Source organism: Coregonus lavaretus (assembly GCF_964263955.1).
Source record: "Coregonus lavaretus genome assembly, chromosome: 7".
Taxonomy (NCBI): Eukaryota; Metazoa; Chordata; class Actinopteri; order Salmoniformes; family Salmonidae; genus Coregonus; species Coregonus lavaretus.
In genome coordinates this window covers 61236449-61252580 of record NC_139994.1, presented here as the reverse complement: position 1 = coordinate 61252580, position 16132 = coordinate 61236449, and the positions used below count along the sequence as shown (strand labels likewise).

The 16132-nt window shown below is 41.2% G+C and overlaps 1 protein-coding gene across 2 annotated transcripts in view; it reads right to left on the bottom strand.

Moving 5' to 3' along the window:
* stim2b (stromal interaction molecule 2b) overlaps positions 1-14310 on the bottom strand; it is an 84976-nt gene extending 70666 nt beyond the window's left edge. For both annotated transcript variants that reach the window (XM_084165661.1, XM_084165662.1), the window contains exon 1: positions 13048-14310. In XM_084165661.1, coding sequence (XP_084021787.1) covers positions 13048-13180 — 133 coding nt within the window. In that variant the 5' untranslated portion in view covers positions 13181-14310. The remainder of the gene's footprint in view (positions 1-13047) is intronic.
* Between the last annotated feature and the right edge of the window lie 1822 nt (positions 14311-16132).

Genomic DNA, 16132 nt, shown 5'->3' with positions numbered 1-16132 from the left:
GCCTGACTACAATATTGTATCTTGATCAGTTAATAAATACATGCTGTGTTAATTTTGGCATGATTACCTGCCTACATAGTGTTAGTTAGCCAGATAGAATTGTTAGCTAGCTCCCCACAAAGAATTGACATCTATCTTGCATAATATTAGTTTTAGGGTAATCTTTGCCTGTTTAACTAGCTGGTTAGCTACATTACGATTCACATATAGCTAGCTGATAGTTATGAAGTAAAACGGTTGCTTTGTGTATATCTTGTTTCATCTCGATTGCCATTGTTGTCCTGGCTGGAAGACGGTTCAGTGAATGGGTCATTTAAGTCCATAGTAAGTCAATAGGGCTAACTGGCTAGCTAGCCAAAAATAATTGGTATTTACCCACGAAAAATGCACATCTACCTTGCATAACATTAGTTGTAGGTCATTTTTGCCTGTGTAACAAGCTGGCTAGCTAGATTATTACGATTCACATATCTAGCTGATAATTATGAAGTAAAACGTTTGCTTTGTGTATATCTTGTTTAGTCTATTGTTGCCATTGTCCTGGCTGGAAGACGGTTCAGTGAATGGGGAGGTGAAGTGTGAGCTAATATAGTAGGGGGAGTGTGAGTGCTTCTCAAATGTATTGTTTTATGCATTCTCCACACTCTCGTTCTCACAAGAACGTACAAGAGAACGTGGTCGACAAGTTTGAGAAACACCCATCGCAAATTGAGAAACACCCATTGTCACTCAAGCAAGCCATAGCCACCCGGAGAGATTCACTCACCCCCAGATTCCCAGGGAATACATTACATAGTATGGAGAAGCAATACTACAAGCCGCAGCTCCATACTACTTGTCGAACATAGATAACTGATACTGTATTCTGGTTGTTGGGTTGGGAATGGCATGGAGTGTAGGGGGTCAGTGGGTATTCTAGTCAAGGCTCATCCTATAAGCCTTCAGAAAGTATTCATACCCCTTGACTTATTCCCCATTTTGTTGTGTTACAGCCTGAATTCAAAATGGATTACATTGACTTTTTATCTCACCCATCGGCACACAATAACCTATTATGGCAAAATGAAAACAGGTTTTTAGAAATGTTTGCAAATATATTGAAAATGAAATAGCTCAGCTGGTAGAGCACGGCGCTTGTAACGCCAAGGTAGTGGGTTCGATCCCCGGGACCACCCATACACAAAAAAAAAAATGTATGCACGCATGACTAAGTCGCTTTGGATAAAAGCGTCTGCTAAATGGCTTATTATTATACAAATCTCACTTATATAGTGCATTCAGACCCCTTCACTTTTTCCACGTTCTGTTACGTTACAGCCTTATTCTAAAATTGATTAAATTGTTTGTTTCCCTCAACGTACACAAAATACCCCATAATGACAAAGCAAAAACAGGTTTTTAGAAATGTTTGCAAATGTATAAAAATAAGAAAATATCACATTTACATAAGTATTCAAACCTTTTACAGAGTACTTTGTTGAAGCACCTTTGGCAGCTATTACAGCCTCGAGTCTTCTTGGGTATGATGTACGAGCTTGGCACATCTGTATTTGGGGAGTTTCTCCCATTCTTCTCTGCAGATCCATTCAAGCTCTGTCAGGTTGAATGGGGAGCGTTGCTGCACAGCTATTTTCAGGTATTGGCTGTGTGCTTAGGGTCGTTGTACTGTTGGAAGGTGAACCCTTCACCCCAGTCTGAGGTCCTGAGCGCTCTGGAGCAGGTTTTCATCAAGGATCTCTCTGTACTTTGCTCCGTTCATCTTTCCCTCAATCCTTACTAGTCTCCCAGTCCCTGCCGCTGAAAAAACATCCCCACAGCATGATGCTGCCACCACCATGCTTTACCGTAGGGATGGAATTGGCCAGGTGATGAGCGGTGCCTGGTTTCCTCCAGACGTGACGCTTGGCATTCAGGCCAAAGAGTTCAATCTTGGTTTCATCAGACCAGAGAATCTTGTTTCTCATGGTCTGAGAGTCTTTTAGGTGCCTTTTGGCAAACTCCAAGCTGGCTGTCATGTGCCTGTTACTAAGGAGTGCCTTACATCTGGACTCTACCATAAAGGCCTGACTGGTGGAGTGCTGCAGAGGTGGTTGTCCTTCTGGAAGGTTCTCCCATCTCCACAGAGGAACTTTAGAGCTCTGTCAGAGTGACCATCGGGTTCTTGGTCACCGCCCTGACCAAGGCCCTTCTCACCCGATTGCTCAGTTTGGCTGGGCGGCCAGCTCTAGGAAGAGTCTTGGTGGTTCCAAACTTATTCCATTTAAGAATGATGGAGGCCACTGTGTTCATGGGGAACGTCAATGCTGCAGACATTTTTTGGTACACTTCCCCAGATCTGTGCTTCAACACAGTCCTATCTCGGAGCTCTACAGACAATTCCTTTGACCTCAACTGTGGGTCCTTACATAGATAGATGTGTGCCTTTCCAAATCATGTACAATCAATTGAATTTACCACAGGTGGACTCCAATCAAGTTGTAGAAACATCTCAAGGATGACCATTGGAAACAGGATGCACCGGAGCTCAATTTTGAGTCTCATAGCAAAGGGTCTGAACAATTATGTAAATAAGGTATGTTTTTTATTTTTAATAAATTAGCAAAAATGTCCCAAAAAACTATTCGCTTGTCATTATGGGGTATTGTGTGTAGATTGATGAGGACACTTTTATTTAATGCATTTTAGAATATGGCTGTAATGTAACAAAATGTGGAAAAAGTCAAGGGGTCTTAATACTTTCCGAACGCACTAAGTATCCACACCCCTAAGGCAATGCGTTAGAATCAGCTTTGGCAGCGATTACAGTTGTGAGTCTTTCTGAGTAAGTCTCTAAGAGCTTTGCACGCCTGGATTGTACAATATTTGCACATTATTCTTTTTTAAATTCTTCAAGCTTTGTTAAGTTGGTTGTTGATCATTGCTAGACAGCCATTTTCAAGCAGACTTAAGTCAAAACTGTAACACGGCCACTCAGGAACATTCATTGTCTTCTTGTTAAGCAACTCCAGTTTAGATTTGGCATTGTGTTTAAGGTTATTGTCTTGCTGAAAAGGTGAATTAATCTCCCAGTGTCTCTGTCAATTAGGTTAGTATTAGGTTAGTATTATGGAATAACTACAATATTGTTGTAGTTACCTTCCTTAGTTTTCTCCTATCACAGCCATTAAACTCTGTTTGAAAGTCACCATTGGCCTAATTGTGAAATCCCTGAGCAGTTTCCTTCCTCTCCGACAACTGAGTTAGGAAGGATGCCTGTATTTTTGTAGTTACTGGGTGTATTGATAAACCATCCAAAGTGTAATTAATAACTTCACCATGCTCAAAGGGATATTCAATGTCTGCTTTTTTATTATGTTTACCAATAGGTGCCCTTCTTTGCGAGGCATTGGAAAACCTCTCTGGTCTCCGTGGTTTAATCCGTGTTTGAAATTCACTGCTCGACGAGGGACATTATAGATATTTGTATGTGTGGGGTACAGCGATGAGGTAGTCATTGAAAAAAATCATGTTAAACACTATTATTGCACACAGAGTGAGTCCATGCAACTTATGTGACTTGTTAATACATTTTTTATCATGAACTTAGACTTGCCATAACAAAAGGGTTGAATACTTATTCACTCAAGACATTTCAGCTTTTAATTTTTAATTAATTTGTTAACATTTCTAAAAACATAATTCCACTTTGACATTATGGGGTATTGTGCGTAGGCCAGTGACCCAAAAAATCTCAATTTAATAGGTTTTAGATACAGGCTTTAACACTACAAAATGTGGAAAAAGTGAAGGGGTGTGAATACTTTCTGAAAGCACTGTACCTGCTGCTGTACACACCTTTTCTATTCATATACTGTCCATAACGTCTATACACACCATCATATACATAGATATTTATATTCTGGACTATTATATATATTTTTTATTCCTTTATTTGTATTTTGGGGATTTGCGTGAATTGTTATAAAAAAATGTATGCACTCACTAATTGGAAGTCGCTCTGGATAAGAGCGTCTGCTAAATGACTAAAATGTAAATGTAAATGTATTGTTAGGTATTAATGCACTGTTAGATATAGGAAGGAACATAAGCATTTCGCTACACGAGCGATAACATCTGCTAAATGTGTACGCAACCACAGTAGGCCATCAGTACCACAGGAGGCTGCTGAGGGGAGGACGGCTCATAACAATGGCTGGAACAGAGCAAATGGAATGGTATCAAACACATGGAAACCATGAGTTTGATGTATTTGATAGCATTCCACTCCAGCCATTACCATGAGTCTGCCCTCCCTAATTAAGGTTTCACCAACCTCCTGTGGTCAGTACAAGGCCCACTGGGAGGAAAACCTAAAAAGCAGAAGAGGATTTGTTCTATATCCGGGCAGGTAACCACCTATACTTCAGCTAATACCCAGCTGAGTACACAAGTCACTATATGTAAATATGAGTTATGCAAGTCACCTAAAGTAAGGCTTGTTTATGGAGGCCTTATCTATTTGCTCTGGATAAGGATGAGTGACTCCTGAGAAGAAGCAGGCTTCTAATGCCTACTGTTGAACCCATATTCGATCACACTGGATCTACAACCGTTCTAGCTGATTCCACTGCTTATACCAACCCGCAATATTTCACAGGGGCCTGAACACTTTCAACCAAATATTTACTAAGATTTTTTTTAAGCTGTGTGGCAAGCCAGTGCACTTTCAATAGGACTTGACAACCTTCATGCCATTCAGTAGAGAAGAGTACTTGGTGCTTGTAGGACTTGTCTTTATTCTGACATGGCTCCAAATATGTGAAAAGCTGTGAAGCGAGTGCCTCATCCCACATTTCACTTATGATGCTGTTCAAGGTACAGTATACTTAATAATAATAATAATAATAATAATAATAAGCCTTACCACTCATACAATGTGTGTGAAAGTGTTTGAGATGTTTATGGCATGGGGGTTATGTGGTCTAGACTGCCATGCCCACCCCAGTAGCACAGCCTTTTGTTGAGCTGGCTGCTTGTCCCTCACTGATCCTATATAGGCTACCAGAGTGGCCTACCATCAAAAACAATGGAGAAAATGCATCCCATAACATATTAACATGTTCTATCATTCAGCCTACAGCAGCAGCCAATGTGTAGTGTTCAATGTAGGCCTACATTCCATGAGACTTTAACCTGTTTATCCACAGGAGGTGACTGGAAATGTTGTTGTGTCGTTTGATGCAAGAACCCATTTACAAAATAAAATGCATTATTATTCTAATACCATTATTACAGATTTTGCTACCCTCTGCCTATTGGCTACTTCGCTTATTCAAGCCTGTCTCAAAATACAACACTGCCCCTTTAAGGCAAAAAAAAGCTCTTTACCGGACTAGCTTTTCAAAGATGTCTAGAAATGTACACGTTTTGTGCTCGTTGGAAGTAATCACTCCCCTATTGCTGACAACAAATAATCTATAACTGGGCTAATAACTCACTAACTAGCAAAGGATATGAATATAATGTGCACACATGGCTACATGCAGCTCTTACTTTGATCTCAAAACAAGCGTGGCAGGTTAGGATAATTAACGTGGCAGGTTAGGAGAATGAGGTTAAGGTTAGGAAAGAGTTAGGCTTAGCAAAAATGCTACAATGAAGCATCAAGCAGACACGCGAAACCGTCTTGAGTGGGCTTCCCGAGTGGCGCAGCATCGCAGTGCTAGAGGCGTCACTACAGACCCGGGTTCGATCCCAGGCTGTGTCGCAGCCGGCTGGCTTCCGGGTTAAGCGGGCAGTGTCAAGAAGCAGTGCGGCTTGGTGGGGTCGTGTTTTGGAGGGGACAAGACTAACTACCAAATTGGGGAGAAAAAGGGGTAGAAAGTACCAAAAAAACGGTATTGAGTGGCAACCAATCTGCCCAATTAGCTGTTAGGTTTCCATACACCCACTTGTGTTGATCCTCCCACTTATTTAGCAACGCACACTTTCAGATACACTCCATGTATGCAGTTACCCATTACTCCAAAGTCCTGCATGTCACGATGACACTCCCTGGTCTCGGTCAATGAGAGAAGATTATTTGAAATAGACAAAATGGTGTACACATTGTTGGATTACTTCATGGAGCAAAACATTTAATAACAGAGCATTTTCTAATCTCAAAACGAACCCGGTGCAACTACACATGCACGTTTAGAAGGCATGGGTTGTCTTCCAAGACGTCCTCCAGTGATTTGTTTTACTTTTACTGTTGAAAAGCAATATCCCAAGTATAAATACAGTAAAGTACACACACTGAAAGGTTAGAAATATATATGTTTTCAGCAAAATAGTTTTTTTTTTTTGACAACTGCAAAGTTCAAGGGAGGTAGGGTATTCAAGGAGTCGGCCTGATGGGAAGTTGTGATGTCATCGGCCTCCCCCCTTGCTTGAGGAACAAAAGAGGAAAGGTCCCCCCCCCCACGTGTCTGTTTGTACCATGTCAAGACTTACCTGGACCACCTATTGAGATGTACCTTTTGTTAAGTAAATCAGGTGTTATATGAGGTGAAAAGGAGACCTGAGTGCCACTTTAAGGTTGGATGAGTGGCGCAGTGGTCTAAGGCACTGCATCGCAGTGCTAACTGTGCCACTAGATCCTGGTTCGAATCCAGGCTCTGTCGCAGCCGGCCGCGACCGGGAGACTCATGGGCGGCGCACAATTGGCCCAGCGTCGTCCAGGGTAGGGGAGGGAATGGCCGGCAGGGATGTAGCTCAGTTGATAGAGCATGACGTTTGCAACGCCAGGGTTGTGGGTTCGCTTCCCACGGGGGGCCAGTATAAAAATATATATATATAAAAATATATATATATGTATTCACTAACTGTAAGTCACTCTGGATAAGAGCGTCTGCTAAATGACGTAAATGTAATGAAAATTCTCTGCACTACACCCAACAGTACCTCACTTTTTTGGAGGTATACACCATATCAATGAATAGGGCTGATGGAACAGATCACAATATTTAGCTTCAAATGTTGATCAACTAAATTTTTCTTCACATTTTAAGCGCAGCAATGTGCACACGGCGGTATGCCTATGCGCAAATGTTCCAAAATGCAATTTGCAGGAAAACACAGTTCTTAAAATGCACACGAGAGATTCTAAAGTTGCAACAACTATCATGGTTTGCTAATATGACTAGGACAATGCTTTTGGCTGCTAGACAATTTAAAAAAGTTGATAAGAAAACCAATACATGAGAGTGCGTGAGGAAGTGTTCATAAAATATTTCCCTCAACATTTATATGGTGTGATTTTGGCTCAGCTACTTTGAAGCAAGGTAAGACATGCCTCAATATGAAGTAAAACGTCCAGGTTTCAAACCATTTAGGAACAGGAAAATTATAGAGATGCTAATGATAGGCCTAACCATCTTCTGGTAGATGGAAAGGCTTCCCAAAAACCTTTCCAATTAAATGTTAACTAGCTAAAAGATATCATGATTATTTGCTTCAATCCAGTGGCAATTTGTTTTGCAAACTCCACCTCCATGTGTGCTACAGAAACACTGCTAACCAAACAACAGTGCCTGCACACTTAAAGGGTAACTACACTCAAAAATCTAAATGTCTTAATGCGTTCACTGCACCTTAGCCCAGGGCTAGGAACCTGCTTAACCCTGGGATAAGGGAGCTTTTAGCCCAGGGCTAAGCGAGTGTTCACACTTGCACATTCTAAAGTGGGCTAGCACCAACCTCAGCCCAGGGATAGCTGGCCCTGTTCCGGAGCAGGGTTAACACATTGCCAGTGTGAAACAGGGTCAAGAACAACGCCTAGAATGCTCACTGTCCAATCACAAATTCTCACTGTCACTTAATTTCCATATGTTTGTGATGCCTGTAATGCTTTTCTGCCCGTTTTGATAAGTAGCGTAACGTACCATTTCATCCTTCCATCCGAGGATAAAAAAAACGAAATACTTTCATCCATGCAAAAACATTGGTTGCTATGCCTAACAAAAAGTATTACTATGCAGGCTGGCTATCATCTTCTCACTTAGCCATGTTATTTATAATGAGGGATACCTGGAGAAAAATCGGACCTCTCTGAAAGGAAAATGGATGGCCCTCCATTCAGTAAAATAGATTTTTACAGACTCTCCCTGAACACTTGAAAGAAAACTAATAGTTAAACCAAAGTGAATAGCAGAGTACATGCCTACTGGTTACCCTCACTCCTAGGACAGACCAGAGCCTTAGATATGCAGTTTTAGAAACTGTTCTTCGTTCTGTAAGCATTATATGGAAAAGTAGCCAGAAGGTTGTGGATTCACAGACCACTGTGGACAAGGGTAGGGGTGAAAAGATATCCCTTATAATAAAAGCACTGCATGAACCTATCATCTTATTTGCGGTCCGATAATTTTTTTTTTGTTGCCTTTGATAGACGCATTTCATGTAATTCTACGTCATTTTACATGACTGGAGACAGGCTGAATATTTTTTTCATACCACAACAGAGCATGACAACGAATGAGCGCATGCTGCAGCACGGGAGATGTTTTGATTTCTATACAGGCTATCGTTAAAAAGGAGATTGTCTGTGTTTGGAAGAGTGCTAAAGTTGTCTATCGACTGTAAAGACGGAGCGCAACAGAACCAGTTACAACTGAAGTATCTGATCATCAACGAATTCAAGAAAAGGCTATTAGTTGAATAACACAGCAGCCGCATATCATCAGGTAGGCCTATAATGCAGTAAAAAAATCATTTGGGAAAACTATCATTTTTGTAAATTATTCTATTTTATTCCATGACATTGTTGTTACAAAATAGATTTGTGTTGACTGTGATTAGGGTATGGGAATATAAGAGCAGCTGCTAGACTAAATTAACAAACTAGGCCTGCATAGCTCACCGCATGATCCTCAAACCAAAGACTGGCCAAAGTCCTGTTTCTAAAAGTGAATTCAAAGGCACTGTAGAATTAATGTATAGCCTAATAAGGCATTTTTTTTGTTTCATTATTAATTTTCATTTTATACATCCTGAATGCGAAACGTATAGGCATGTTGAAGTGCTGTTCTTGATGTGTTGTTGAAATCCTGAGCGCTCCTGCCAGCCTGTAGCGTGTCACAAATGTTTCACTATTTATTTCTTAAAATGGCAGGCTATAGCCTTGAATTATTCATTTTCGTTCCTTTTCAGGCTACCTGGCTTGCTCCTGACTGATTTGGGACCGACCGCCTCGATTCGGTCTTATGTAGCAACATTTGGAAATTGTGTTTTTTTACATTGGATAAAAGTTGAGACTCAGAGCTACAAAATGGTATATCATACACTGCAGTTGATGAACAATGGGAAAGTAATTCTGCTTTGAAAGTTAATAAACTTGTAACACCACTTTGAGAAAATGGCTCTTGAATGTTTTGGTACCTACTGAAGAGCTCTTCTTTGTCTACACCTATTCAGCATTGTTCACACCCTCTTAAGCATTAGCCCGACCCATCCCTTTAAGGATTCACCTGAGGCCATGTGCTAAACAGAGTGAGTAGTGTAGTAAACAACCAAAGATTTCAAGACTAAAAGAGGTGAAAGTAGTAGCCTACAATAAGGAAAAACGCCATGTAAAAATACACTTTATCTAGTCCTTGGCCTATATCCTAATCATTACAGTCTCTGGTAAACACACACTATATCAAATAAAATCAAAGTGTATTTGTCACGTGCACAGGATACAGGTGTAAACGGTACAGTGAAATTGTTACTTGCATATTTGCATAGTAGCAATATAAAAAATAAAAAGTGTCCAGAAAAAAATAACTTATAATTATTAGATGACGCTTACCCAGACACACATTGATGGGTCATGTGAAAGAAATGCTATAACGACTCCCCAGCCACATCCAGCTAAGTGGATGGATCACTATTGTCTAGACATGTACACATGTTCATGAAATACAATAGATGGTCGTAATCACACCCAGACACACCTGGCTAACTTGATGGGTCATGTAATAATCCGGTTGAAGTGGAGTCTTTTGTTTAGACATGTAGATAGCTAGCTAAATAATTAACCATAATTACAACCCATAGCTACAGTACAAACGGATTGTCATAGCTAGCCACATGCATGAAATGCTGTAGTATGAATCTACAGGTAGATAAAGCTAACCAATTAGGTTCAATGTTAGCTAGCTAGCTAACATTAGGCTATAACTAGTAATGCAATTGGCTTTCTAATATACTAATAATATTACTACACAGATCATACATGTAACATTAGTTAGCGAGCCAGCAAGCTAATGTTTGCTAGCTAGCTAACAGTACGCTTTAACTTACAATGAACATGACTTTGAGAACATTTTAAACGTATAATATCTGAAAATGTAGCTAGACTCTTACCCATATACATGGATGAATGTTGTTTGTAGCCGTTTGTAGCTAGCGACAGCTTGTTTGGCCCGTTGTGCCAAGTCACGGTTTACACTGACCGTGTGCAGAAAGTAGTCCATCACACTTTTTTCCCACTGATCTTTGTCGATAGCGCCTGCTGAATTCAGGGCAGCAATGTTGTTGAGAGCAGTGGCGCCAACAGACATGGCAGCTCTGCTTCTAGCTCCTAAGCAACTTCGCAGTATTTTGTTTTTTTGTGTGTTATTTCTTACATTATTAGCCCAGGAAATGTTTTGTGTTATTACATACAGCTGGAAAAAAAATATTTTACACAAGCATTTCGCTACACCCGCAATAACATCTGCTAAACATGTGTATGTGACAAATACAATTTGATTTGAACACTTTTGCAGTTCTCCGTGGCTAACGTTAGATCTTTCAAAAAAGCCACGGTGGCAAGGATTACCTAGACATACTGAGCAGCTCATGTTATAGACAGAAGCAAGTTACATGGCAGACCAATCTGAACTAATCTCTCGGCATGTCCAGCCATCCACTATCTCAGCCAATCATGGCTAGCGGGAAGGTTCCTGTCTTTTTCCGTGGCTTAACCAACTAGGCTCGTGATTTAACCATTTTATTCGTATTTACAAGTTTGTTATTAAGGCCCCAAAATGCATTTAGATAAAAATAAAATAAAACAAAAAACAATAAAATGCCTCTCCTGTGAAGTAGTGACTTGCGACATACGCCTAGCTTCTTGAAACAGGTCACATTTAGAGTTAGTATGTTGTTTAATAGCCTGTTGAAATGTCGAACGTCAATTGATAGTGACAGAATCACACATTACTTCCCAAGCAAAGTTTAAAAAGAAATATCCTCGGCTATGGGAGGTCCGAATGTCAGAGACAAACCAAAGATATCCCGTATGTTTCTAGCTCAAAGCATTGCGGACAAAAGCGTTGTTATAGATTGCTTTATTTAAATCAGGTCCATTATTTATTGTTTTATCTTAAGTTAACAAGGGGTAGGCCTATGCTTTTAGACATGTTCTTTAACAAAACCCACAAAACCCTCACACACCCCTTCAATTCGAGCCCAGGTTTTAACGTAACACACCGAGCTCTTCACTGACACTGAGCTATTTAAGGAGTGCATGGTGACTGAAGGAATTGGCTGACAAAGTATATGGATAGTAGACTATAATTTAGTCTGTCAAACAGGTAGGCCTACCTCTTGTTTCTTGAATAGGAAGAAATAGGCTCCAACACAAAGCCCTCTTGTTGTTAGAAGCCTAAAGTCAAATTAAAATCTTTAAATGAATAAGTATTCTCGAATTAGCCTACTTTCGGCACCCATGTACTGTCCATCTCCACAGATACCGCTTCATTGTAATGGAAGTTATGTAAAATACTAGAATATGTCTTATTGTGAGGTCAATAACTCGGATAAATAGCTTCATTATGGGCAACGAAACATATTGTTTTTATTAAAATCAATTCAAGCAGCAGCAAGCTTACCTCTGGTTCTCCTTATCATCTTCGCGCTCTCCCTCTCAAACTGAACATCAGTAGACCTGGTCTCCCCTGGACTACATTTTTTTTAAAATACTAAACCCTCCCATTGACTGAAATTGAAAAAGCATGACCCTCCCCCATTTTCCTCAGGGTAACAATTGTGTAAATTTCGACCGCTCCCCAAGCTACAAACTCTGCAGCTCAAAAGACAGTAAAAGCTCAATTTTCCTCTGTTTTCATAGCTTTTATATTGACTTTTAATTGGATATATCCATGATAATACTTGTTGCATGATTTCGCCTGGATCAGAAAAGGTGATGTCTCGTTTGTGCACTGCACAGCATTCTCTGTACAGGGGCCAGATCGAATTTCAAAAATGAAACATTGTTTCAGAGGTTAGACAGCAACGTTTATACAAACCATCACGGTTGGAAATCAAATGCTAGGCTAGAAGCAAGAGGAACAATAATGTGTTAATAACTGTCTTATTGCTTATAGCATTGGTTGTGTGTCAGAGATAGAATGCTGGTCGCATATGTCAGTTAGCCCAGGGCTTTGGAATACATGTGTGAATCCTTAGCCCAGGGTTCACAAATGATTGTGTGAACACAGGCTAAACTAGCCTGGGACTAAGAACAACACTGTGTGAAAAGGCCTTTAGAGTGGTCTGAGGTGGGTTAAGCATTGTTGTGGACTCAAATAACAAAATCAGATGTTCTTTCTATTAAAACAGTGTGACAGAGCGAAAACCTGAAAACAATGGGAAATCCTAAACCTGTGAATTTCTGACTCAGTTGACAACCTCATTTTTTCTATTTCAATAGTAGGCCTATACAGTACAGCTTGGGTTGCACTCTTTGAAAAAATGTGCTATCTAGAACCTAAAGGGGTTCTTTGGCTGTCCCCATAGGAGAACAATTTGAAAAAACGTTTTGGCAAAATGTGAGTATACCCACTTCTCCAGGCACCACTACATCACTGGGAGCATCACATTAGCCCGTTACAACCTGCTAGCTAGAAAGAAATGTGACTGCCTACGTAGGCACGACTCCCGCTTACCATCAGTCTTCCAGAAGGACTGTACAGTCAGGGTGGCATTATCTGACAACGCGAAACGATAAACATGCGTGAATAATAGGCAACAGTGTATATATTGGATTGGCACACTCACCTGTAGTGGCTACAATTGCGGCATTAACAGAACGGGTCGACAGATCTGTTGAGTAGCTGCTTTCCAATCCCAGTACCGCAGAGATGACGAGTCCACGTAGCAATAGAAGCACTGCTTGGTAGAAGTAACTCATCGTGGGGGGAGCCACTAATTCTTTTCCGTGTGAAGAGAGAATAAATACAAAAATAATGGCTCTCCCGAAATGGATCGCTTTCTCCAAGGATTCTGCCGGGTGCCAAGACTACGTGGAGAATTGCGTTTGGGGTATAAATATTCGAATATGTCGAGTCACAAGAATGAAACGCAAGACAACAGTTACATAAAATGCATCAACTTTAAAAACCCGCTGTGTTTAGATAAATACCACATATGAATAGATAACAGCGAAATAGACTAGGAGCTGTTGGTGTTTAGAAATGCTCCAATATTTGTATCTATAGGCTATACATAATGACAATGAATAGGCTAGGCCTGTCTACAAAAAATAATTATCTAATTCAAGTGTTCGCAACGTCAAATTAGGCCATAATACTTCAAAACTCCATCCAAAAAATGATAGGCCTACTCCAGTGCGTTGTATAAAGTAGGCTAGACCTCAAGCGATTTCCCTCATGCGTTACTTGATACCAGATTTTATAGAACGATTTAAAGCTAGCTCTACGAGACAAACCGGTAGTATAGCCTACTTTGTTAAAGTCAACTTCCAAAGGAGAAAAAAAAAAGCTTGGATAGAAGTATGGTTCTTCTGTCTGAAAAAAAAACACACACGAACAAATAAATAGGCTATAGCTCGCTGCCACGAAAGAATGAGCTGCGTGTCCAACGCGGTTTAAAGTGTAATGTATCCGATCCTCATGATTTAATAAAGACAAAATAGTAGCCTATCTGTACTTCCACATACAGTATGCACACATCGGGCTTGCTTTCAGCATATTGAACACGCAGTCAGAGGTCCGCCTCCTCAAATGAAAGTTGGAAAATAAAAGGTATTCATCAGCTTCTCCCTGGCACCCTATTCCCTCCAGTTTCACCTCCGCGTCCACATACGACAGACGCCCACGACGACGTTTACTCTCTTTTCCTATTAAAAGTTAATGTCAGGTTTCCATTTCTTTGTTTGACAACATCTGTCTGTATACCTCCCCTGGCTTCGTATCTCAACTGCTTGCCGGCTAACGCTGAACTGAAGCCAACGGGCGGAAGTCGGTCACTTGACATCAGCCACTGCAAATGTAGTGAGCGAGTTCGTTTTGCATTGCTCGCTGCCCCGGGAAGGTAGATTTCTCTTTAGGACGAATGGAATCGTCTAAAATACTGAAATTCCGTTCACCCGGGGCACCGGCCAATGCAAAACGAACTAGCCTATTCTCTCCCTGATGTGTGGAGGAGGTTTTTTACGCGGGGATGATATGCTAGGCTACATAGTAACAATTTGTCATTCGTTTGACTGCAGTGGGGGGGATGTGGCGGCTACAATGTGTCGTGTTCTGAACACTGTGGAAGCCCACACCGCAGACACTGGCATTTCCTTTAACGACTCACGTTCCCCCCGGGGCTTGTCGCTATGTTCAACTGCCTTCAAAGCAAAGGAATTCTCCAAAACTTCGGGGGTGTTTTCTCGCCATCGTGATGCGGTCCATTCGCCACTTCACTTTTTGTTTTCCTCCCCATCGTGCGACACCTATCATCCACGGCTTCCTCCTTGCAGAGCGCTGCCATTGGCCAGACTGTCCAACATGGCAGAGTGTGATTGGTTAATCGAGACACCCCCTTTGCCACTTTTTAACACGCGTGGCGCCGGGGAAAAGCGTCTCATTCCTTTATTGATCAGACATACGTGCATGGCCAGCATTTCTATAGGCCAGGGCTCTCTAACCTTGTTTCCGTTGAGTCATCCTGTACATTTTCACTCCAACCCCTAATCTAGCACACCTGATGCTAATAGATAGTTGGTAGATAAACTACATCAGGTTAGTAACAACCCTAACCCACAGGAGGGTAATGTAACCTATAAGCAACGAAATAAAATAATAGGCTATTAGGCTTTAGTTTTAGTTGTCAGATGACTGCACATTTAATATTAATAATAATTTTAAAAAATGAAATTAGGAGACCGATTTTAATGCAGTAGCCCATAAATCCACTGGGCACAGACGTCAATTCAACGTCTATTCCACGTTGAAATGACATGGAAACAACGTTGATTAAACGAGTGTGTGCCCAGTGGGAAGTCTGCATTCTTGGTCTAAAGAAAATTATTAACCAGGCTACAGTAGCCTAATATGTTATCTCAATGGGTCCCCATTTAGGCTATACATTTTATTAGACTAATAGTAATGACTCATATGCATATAGCCTTCTGTAAATTCGAACAGTGGCAAGTTATAGGCTACATTTTCATGTTATAGCCTAAAACAAATGCAAATGCTTTATTGGATGTTTCTTCAGGGGCGGACTGGCTATCTGGCATTTCGGGCAAATGCCAGATAGGCTGATTCATTGTTAGCCCAGTGGGCCTGTCTAACTTGTTTTGTTTAGGGCAAAATGATCTGGCTAATTATTGGGGCCTCAAGGGAAAAAAATGGTCTGGTGTGATAGAAATGCCAGGGCCGATTTCTGGTCCTAGTCCGCCCCTCTGCTTGTTTGACACTGAAATGAATACATTTGGCCCACTATTCCCATATCTGTATCATTACTATCAACTGGACCACGCTTGCATAAGCAGGAAAGGCCGTGGGAGTCTGGGTAAACGTGGAGCAGATGTAGCAGGCATGACCAGCATGAGAGAGGGAGAGAAGGAGGGAGAGAAGGAGGGAGAGAAGGAGGAAGAGAAGGAGGGAGAGAAGGAGGGAGAGAAGGAGGGCAGTAAAAAAAAGGAGCGACATAATTGGATAGGAGCGTCCAGAATGGATGTGGGGAAGGCAGCCAATACCAAGGCAGAGCAGACGCCAGGGTGTGCTGGGGGCGGATCGTGTAGTCGCTCAGTGCTGCTACCTGTCAATTACTGATTCTGCCTACTGACTCCTCGGGCTCAATGCTCTGGTGAGCGGCCAAAGTACAGTACACCACATCCAAATATTTACCC